Here is a 9452-nt window from a genome sequence, read left to right as displayed (position 1 = left end):
CTGTACAGTTTCTGGTCTTTGCGGCACTTTTGGGTTTAATTTAACACTTTCAGGGCCTTATACCCATTTCATAAAATCTTTGGGAAGTTAATTTCAAAACACTTTTTAGTATAATTTTTTTTTCTTTTTGGTTTACCCCTTTCATTTTATTTACAAAAGTTCGAAAGTGGGAATTTTTTCAGGGTTTTTTAATTAATTGTCTTAATGTTCCCTTTTTTAGGCATATAGAAAAAGGTTGCTAACGTATATAGTTTTTAAAAAATTTTACACATATTTGGCCACTGAAAGTTCACAATCCGTCACAAATTTTCCAAACAACATTTCTGTGGAAGAATAAGTCAGTATGTATGGCTTAAAAAAAACAACCACCTCCTTTAGTTTTCCTCTGTCATTTCTATAGAATAACGTAGTTTTCAGGGAATATTTCTGATTGATTTTAATTGGCATTTTAGTGTTTGGGTTTTTGCCTTGGTTTTACTCCGATGGAGCCAAGACTCTTGTCCCCACAGATTACATCTGGTTTTATATTTAGTTCCCACAGCAGCTTTAAATTTTTTCCGAGGTTTTATCACGAATACTGTCCTGCAATTAACGTTAAAGGATGACGAAGGTTCTGTTTCTTTGGTACATTATATGGGTCCTCATGTAGAGTTGATTTTTTTAGACCGTGGTTTTGTTAACGAGCTTATGGGTTATACTGTTACTTGGTGTTTGGGGGCTAGCCTTAGGACTGCTGGTGTGGAGAGGGGAGAAAGAACTTCATTGTTTACTGCATGTTCAAGAGTACAATCTAGCATTGAGATTGGCTCAAAATTATTGGCATAAACTGTAGTTCATAACTGTGGGAAAATAAACTATCACAACTTTTAAAACTTGTCACATTTACAACATTTCCATAACTACGCATAGCGGTCTGTCTAGGTTTTTTTCACGGTTTCACCATCACATAGATAGACAGGACTGAATGGTACCAGAATATCACAATTCAAAACATTTCATACTCCTTTTGCTGGGGTCCCATGTTGACCGGCATGGTTCACCACAATGCACATGGCCATTGTTAACTTTTATCACCTGGGCCAGGTTCTGTTCAATTCGCCAGCCAAGTAACAGAAGATAAAAAAGACAGATAAAGTCTTCCCCTCGGGTCTAGGAAGGGCCTATTTTCTATGGTGGAAAAAACCTTCATTGTGTTTTTTTTAAGACACATTTGACACATCCCATGTTTGATATAATGTTTTGGGGTCTGTTGTTGGCTGTAAGTTAATGGTTTTCTCAAGAAATGCCAACAGTAAAAGGGAAACGAAAAACTGGCGATAGAGTCGGCGCCTCGTGTAGCGTTGTGGGCAGATGGGTGGGGTTATGGTGCACAGCCTCGTGGGTTTTAAACTCGTTCACAGGTGATACCTGACTTACGTGAGCACAAAACACATGTTTCTTAATATTAAAAAGGGATATTTAGCAAAGTAATTGGTTTGTAATTTTAAAAAGTCACTTGTAGCCAAGGAAATTAATTAAATTAAGAGGGTTTTTTTATTCCCCTCGTGAAAAACACGACTGTTCTTCGCGCGCCCCATGCGCACGTAACCCACTCCAATAGTTTAACTTCCCCTTTGTGTAAATATGTGATCCTCATTTGCACTGCAAGTTTTAAAAACCCTTGTTTCACTAGATTATTCAGGTACAAAGGTTTAATACTAAATAGTTATAGATTTAGTTTCAATTACATTTTTTTATACGTCCATGAGTTGTCTAGTAATATTGTTACCCAGTGTCAATCAACCCTTAAATGTATTTCTTACGGTAAAGTATAACGATTTTTTTTTTAAACACTAGTTTTTTTTACATGGTTACTATTTATCATTGTTTTTTTTTTACTCTCTCTCCTGACTGTGGAGTGTAAGGCTTTTATCTTATAAAGATATCAGGTAAGTAAGTAATTATTTTCGTAGTCCTCAAATTATTAACCTATTATTTACTTTGGCTCAATTCTATAGATAATGTGAATAAGGCACCACCTTCAAAGCTCTTATAGTAATTATTGTTAGACAGTAAGACTAGCCCGGGGTCTATGATATCACGGGTACTGATACTTAAACGTTTTTCGGAAAAACATTTTTTAAAATAGTCAGAATTGGAGAAATTTTTCTCTTGATATAACATCAAATATAAACCACAGGAACTTGAAAATTCTTATCAAATAACGATATTAATGTAATATCCCAAATATACCCCCTATATACTATAAATAAACACGTGGTTTATTTTATAGATTGTATATAGGGGGGTATATTTGGATATTTACCATTAATATTTGGTTATTTGATAGAATTTCAAAGGTCTGTTGTATAAACCAAATATTGCATGAGCATTGGGAGCAGTTACCTTCTCAATTTAGCCTGACAAAGCTGCTGCCAAACTGGTAGGAGTTTTCCATAGACCTGAACCAGGATTAGGTAAGGGCCTATACACAATCCCAGGCTTTGGTAACTGCAAGAGCTGAAAAATTATGTAACAAGTTAAAGGAATTATTAAGAGTCATTCATGGTGTATGTCTGATATCTAAAAAGAAAGAAAATAATGTCCAAATTAATGGTTTGAATTTTCTGATTTACATCTATAGGAGAAGCCAAATATTGTGGTGCTTAAAAATTCTTGCCTGACAATAGCAGTTTTAGACATTATAAACTGAACCTAATTTAACTGTTTGTATATTAGCAGCTTCAACAATAAACAACAACAACAATTCACATCGACTGTGTTAAATTCTAATGAGTCAATTATTTTATAAACTTCACAGTTAAATGACTAGAAAATTTCTGTTATGTGTTATTTAAAGCCAAAAACCCTAGCTGCCAAGCACAAAAAGTTCAAGTTTCAAACCACACAAAAATGCCTATTTATTTCCAAAAATTGTAATTATATATTTACCCTGTTCAGCTGTCGTTCTGGCTTTCATTGAAATAAAAGTCATTTAGTGAATATTTACTATTGATTATTGCAGCATTAATCCCTTTGCTGAAAATCATTGCTTATAAATGTGTGGTCCATATTGAGGCAAATAGGGTACAATGGTGCTTTGTTCGTTTTCCCAGGCCCGGTGCTTGTTGACCCCTTAAGATCTCTGGAAAAAGAGCTTGCTAATCACTTATTTTTACCCAAGTAAACCAGTCTGAAAAAACACTCCCCCAAACACCCTTGTAATTGCAATGGTTTCATTAATGAATTATCTTTTCCTTAGCATATATTGGCCCTGTGTCCGGTAACGCAGTAATTATGAAAAATGAAAAGCCCGATATATTAAACTTTTGTAAACATTCTTTGTGGAGTTAAGGTGTCAGTAAATGATGGATTGGATACTATAAAGTTATAAATGTTTAAAGATAAAAAAGAAGTTGGTTTTAAGGACTATTTAAGAAGTTATAAAATGTTTTAAGTAAAAATAATAAAGAGTTTTTAAATCAGAATAAGAACTTATTAATGTTTAAAGTAATAACTATAAGAAGTGGCATGTTTCTGAATAAATGTATAAAGTTACATTATATTATTATCTTTTATTTAGGGTCTTACTTCTAAGCAAAGAAATAACAAGCTTGACAAGATGGTGGACAGTAAAGACACACTTTGTGAGAAGTTGATCTCCTCAATTGCAATTCATGAGTGTGAAGTGTGTTATAAAAGCGATTTTCTACAGAAACTTATCTTATCCAATCAATAATGGCCCAATACCCACACTGGCATGAAAAAACATAAGTTTTGAAGTATAGTGTGGATAAAGGCGCCCTTTCCCTAACACGACATAGTCTTATCAAGAACCATATTGACAATACACACTGGTTTAATAAAAGGTCATAAGTTGTGAGTATGTTGCATAACAAGAGTTTTCTACCAGGAAGTAGTCTTTATCGTACATATGACAATACATTAACTGGTGAGAAGAAACAAAGGTGTATGTTAAAAAGGGTTGATAAAGTGTTTTCTACACGAGGTAATCCCTTATCACACATATGGCAATTTACATACTGGTGAGAAGAAATATAAATTGTGAAGTGTGTGATAAATCATTTTCTCAAACGGAGTAGTCTTTATCAAACATATGACAATACACACTGGTGAGAAGAATTATAAATTTGAAGTGTGTGATAAAGCATTTTCTCAACAGAGTGGTCTTATCATACATATGACAACACACACTGGCGAGAAGAATTATATATGTGAAGTGTGTGATAAAGTGTTTTCTACAGGAAGTAGTCTTATTAGACATATGACAATACACACTGGTGAGAAGAATCATAAGTGTGAACTGTGTAACAAAGCGTTTTCTACACGAAGAAAACTTTTGATACATGTGACAACACATACTGGCGAAAAGAATCATAAATGTGAAGTGTGTGATAAGGCATTTTCTGCAAGAAGTAATCTTATAAGACATATGACAATACACACTGGCAAGACAAATCATAAGTGTGAAGTGTGTGATAAAATGTTTTTATGGCAAAGTTCTTTACAGACACATATAAGCATACACAATAGTGAGAATAAATTAATAAATGATGCTGTGACACATATGTAAAAACATGCTGGCAAGAGGAAAACATAGATTATCATGTGATGTTTGTGATTAAGCTTTTATAAACCAGGTTCTTTAAACAAACATATGACATTTCACTGGTGATAAAAACATGTATTCGAAGTGGTAACTTATCATTTTTTAAATCACACATGTGTTGAATAAGCATATTTGTAATGATTGATCACACTTTTTAAGCAGGGATTTCTATTAATATGATTTACTTTTTGTTTGATTGAAAGAATAAGATGTTTGTTTGGTTTTATCAGTTTGAACAAGTAAAAATTTTTTTTATCTTTTTATATTATTTTTCATTCTTTTTTATGTTCAATATAGTAAGAACTTGTGTTTCTATTTAACATATTTGTTGGTGTCATAAACTACTAAGCCAGTTTCATCAAAACTTTACAGGAATGTTCCTTTGGTAGTCAACTTTAAAAATTGTTCAAAGAATTTAATTCCAAGCAGAACTCTGGTTGCTGTGGCAACCGAAAGAAAGAATTGAAAATATCTTCTTTTAGAAAACCGAAAGAGCTAAAGCTTAAATATTTGGCATGAAACACCATCTAGTCAGTGTCTACTAAGTTTGTTCAAATAAAACCCTGGATAAAAATTGACCCCGCCCCAGGGGGTCATTCACTGACTCATTGTTTTTCCTTTTATGTATATAGTAAAAACTTTTAAAAATCTTCTTTTAAAAACCCCAAAGAGCTAGAGCTAAGATATTTAGCATGAAACAATTTCTAATGGGTGTCAACTAAGTTTGTTCAAATAAGGGCCATTGGGTTAAAATTGGCCCCGCCCCAGGGGTCATCGATTTTCCTATTATGTGTATAGTATAAACTTTAAAAATCTTCTTTTAAAAACCCCAGAGTTAGAGCTTAGATATTTAGCATTAAACATCTTCTAATGGGTGTCTACCAAGTTTGTTCAAGTAAAGGCCCTTTGGTAAAAATTAGCCCCGCCCCAAGGGGGTTATTGATTTTCCTTATAAGCTTATACTAGTGTATAGTAAAAACTTAAAAAATCGTCTGCTAAAAAAGTTTAGATACTAAGCATGAAATATCTTCTAGTGAGTGACTACCATGTTTGTTCAAATAAAAGCCTACGGATCAAAATTGGCCCCCAGGGGGCCATTGATTTCCTTATATGTATATGGTTAAAACTTTAAAAAAATCTTCTTATAAAAACCCCAAAGAGGTAGAGCTTAGATATTTGTCATGAGACATCTTCTAATGGGTGTCTTCCAAGTATGTTCAAATAAAAACCACTGGTTTAAAATTGGCTTTGGCCCAGGGGCCTATATACAGGTGAGCGATTTCAGGGCCATCATGGCCCTCTTGTTGAATTACTACTGTAGGCATAAATGTCTACCACATCAAGACGATGTGTTGCATTCAAGAATTACGTACCTACCTTAAAGGTCAAGGTCACACTAACATTTTTTAAGTTTCAAAATTATCGTAATTAAGTATTAATAAGTACACACATTATAACTATGTCATGCATTGAAGGATTTTAAAATAACTAGGCATACATGTCTACCACATTAAGATGACCTGTTACGTTGAAGACCCATGTCCCTACCTCAAAGGTCAAGGTCATATTAACATTTTGAAGTTTCAAATAATCGCAGTTAATAGGTGCACACAGTCGTGTCCGGATGGTAACTTTGTCAAGCATTGAAGGATTTAAGAATAGCTTGGCATAAATGTCTACCACATTAAGATGATGTGTTGCGTCCAAGAATAATATCCCAACCTCAAAGGTCAATGTCGTAATAATATAGGTACACATAGCATTGAAGGGTTTTGGAATAACTCCACATAAATGTCTACCACATCAAGACGATGTGTCGCGTTGAAGGAACAGTTCCTACGTCAAAGGTAAAGGTAACATGAACATTTTTAAGTTTCACGTTATCACAAGAGTTATTAGGTACACATATTCGTGTCCAGACTGTAACTTTTTCCTACATTGAAGGATTTTTGAATAACTTTGTCTACAACATCAAGACTGTGTCGTGTTCAAGAATCACGTCCCTATCTGAAGGTCAAGGTTACATTTATAGTTTGAAGATACTCATTCTCTCCAGAAGAGTTTGAAGAAACACATTCATGTCCTGACTGTAACTTTGTTATGCATGGAAGGATTTTGAAATAATTTGGCACAAATTATAGGTACACACGTTCGTGTCCGGACTATAACTTTGTCATGCATTGAAGAGTTTTAAAATAACTTGGAACAAATGATTACCACATCAAGATGACGTGTGTAAGACCAATGTTCCTACCTCCAAACTCAAGGTCACTAATAGTCTGCAGGTACTTATGCCCATAAGAAGAGTTTGAAGTCACACATTAGTTTCCAAACTGTAACATTGTCATGCATAGGAGGATTTCAAATAACTTGGCATTATGATGATGTGTCGCATCCAAGACCCTTGTCCCAAGGTGTAAAGTTTGCTATAAATAGCACTTCATTTCACAAGAACGATATTAAGAAATAAGTAACTTTCATTCTCTTTTCTTTTCATAATACATGTACTTTCAATTGCTTAAGAAACTTTTTCGGGAGCATTCGTCACTTGCATGACAGCTCAAATTGTTCTTTAATGAAATGTATTTTGTTCGATTAGACGAACAAGACGTTTCTTATATTTTTGGTTCAGATGAAGACAACAAATTTGAAATGAATTTTTGTTCAGAGTTTTTGTAAGATGGAGGGAAAAAGATTTTGGTATATTTTTTATTCGAAGGAAGAGAACATTTTCAGTGACATCTCTTCATAAGCCGCTAGGCCAATTTCATTCAAATTTAAAAGGAACGTTCTTTTGGTTTCTTTAAAAAATGTTCAAAGAATTTTAAGTCCATGAAAATCTTTGGTTAACATGGCAACCAGAAGAAAAAAAAACACTTAAAAATCTTCTTTTAAAGAATTAAAGCTTACATATTTGGCATGGAACTTCTTCTAGTGAGTGTCTACCAAGTGTGTTCAAATAAAAGACCTGAGGTATAAATTTGCTAGGTCCCCGGGAGGGGGGAATTGTTTTTCCTTATATGTATATTGTAAAAAACTTTAAAAAGTTCTTTAAATTAAAAAAATTTAGACAGATTGTGCTTTGATAATTAGCATGAACTTCTTCTAGTGTGTGTCTACCAAGTTTGTTCAAATAAAAGCCCTCGGTCAAAATTTGTCCGTACTCGGGGCTATCATTGATGTTCTTTATACGTGTATAGTAAATACTTTCAAAATCTTAGCATACTTACAACATGCCATGTGTAAAGAAGTTCTTCAGAATAGTTTTATTTTTGCATTTATGTCTACATGTATATGAAATCTCCAAAACACATATATATCCTAAAAAATGTTCTTTCTGATGACCTTTATTTTTGACCCACAAGAAACTACCACATAATTTACCTAAGCGCCCTCATCATCATAAAATACACGTAGATGTGAATGTCTATTATGCGAAGAAATAATGCCCAATACATATTCCTATCTTCACAAGAACAATGTACGGTAGGTGCTGTAAATTCAGCGTTTACATTTCAAAGAAAACTTGAGACATAAAACTAAAGTTCACGAGCAATATACACAGAAACGACATTTAGTGTACTCGTTCGGTTTTATAATGTCAAAATGAATTCGTATAAATTTTATTATAAAAATATCTTTTGAACTAAAATACACTCAGAACCAACATGATATGACCAATTGTTATGCTAAGAATGAGCGTATTGCGTTTCATAAAGATTTACACACCTAATATTTTGAATAATAAAACGTGCCGTAACTTTATTAGCACAAGAAGCACATCAACAATAACAATTAATAGTTGTTATAAGTATGTTCGGTCTATGTTGTAAACTTTTAAATATAATAAAGTTTATATATACATCTGTACTAACTTGTCTAATACTTAATACAAAATTGCATGCTGATTTTTTTCGATGTTACCATTGGCTTAAAACAAGGAGAACCAAATTATCACCCTTAATTGCTTTTTATTAGGTCACCAGAGCCAAAATATTAGTATCAAAGGGGAATGCTCCGGCGTCCATCGTCCGTCGTCAGGCGTCAACAATCGTCTTCTCTGAAACTACTAAGCAGATTTACTTCAAATTTGGTCTGTAGCATCCTTGAGACAGTCACACTTGAATTTGCCCATATGTCATTCCAATTTGCCCCTTTTAGGGGTCAGCAGAGCTAAATATATAAGAACCTTAAACATCTTCTATAGAACTAATGAAACTTTGTCTGTAGCATTTTTGAGTAGTCTTTTATCAAGTTTGCTCATATTAATTTGATTGGCCACTTTTTTTTATATGTATACAGAGATAATTGATGGATGATCTTTGTCGGTAGCATTCTCGGGTGGTGTTTTATCAAATTTGCTCATATTGATTTGATTGGCTTCTTTTAGGGGCCACAAAAGCTAAAAATAGAAATACCTTTAAATTTCTATTTTTAGAGAACTAATTGATAGATGATCACCAAACGTTGTCTGTAGCATTCTTGGGTAGTCTTTTATCAAGTTTGCTGATATGAAGTTAACTGGCCCCTTTAAGGGGCCATTTAAGCTAAAATAGAAATAATTTTAAATGTTAATTTCTATAGAACTAATGGATGGATGATCACCAAACTTTGTCTGTAGCATTATTGGGAAGTCTTTTATCAAGTTTGCTCATATTATTTTGATCGGCCCCTTAAAGGGGCTGCTAAAATTAAAAAAAAGATATACATTAAACATCTACTGCTACAGAACTAATTGATTGATGATTACCAAACTTTGTCTGTAGCATTCTTAGGAAGTCTTTTATCAAGTTTGCTCATATGAATTTGATAAGCCCCTTGTAGGGGCCGCTTATGCTAAAAA

The 9452-nt window shown here is 33.4% G+C and overlaps 1 protein-coding gene across 1 annotated transcript; it reads left to right on the top strand.

The window, feature by feature from the left end:
- The first annotated feature begins 4091 nt into the window (after positions 1–4091).
- LOC132735474 (zinc finger protein 679-like) lies at positions 4092–4863 on the top strand. The gene has a single exon (XM_060722432.1). The coding sequence runs from the start codon at positions 4097–4099 to the stop codon at positions 4571–4573; it is 477 nt and encodes a 158-aa protein (XP_060578415.1). The 5' UTR covers positions 4092–4096; the 3' UTR covers positions 4574–4863.
- Positions 4864–9452: the final 4589 nt, after the last annotated feature.

Source organism: Ruditapes philippinarum, unplaced genomic scaffold, assembly GCF_026571515.1.
Source record: "Ruditapes philippinarum isolate M1 unplaced genomic scaffold, ASM2657151v2 ctg814_1_1_1_1, whole genome shotgun sequence".
Classification (NCBI taxonomy): Eukaryota; Metazoa; Mollusca; class Bivalvia; order Venerida; family Veneridae; genus Ruditapes; species Ruditapes philippinarum.
The sequence above is the reverse complement of the archived record's forward strand: the minus strand, read 5'-3'. Positions and strand labels throughout refer to the sequence as shown.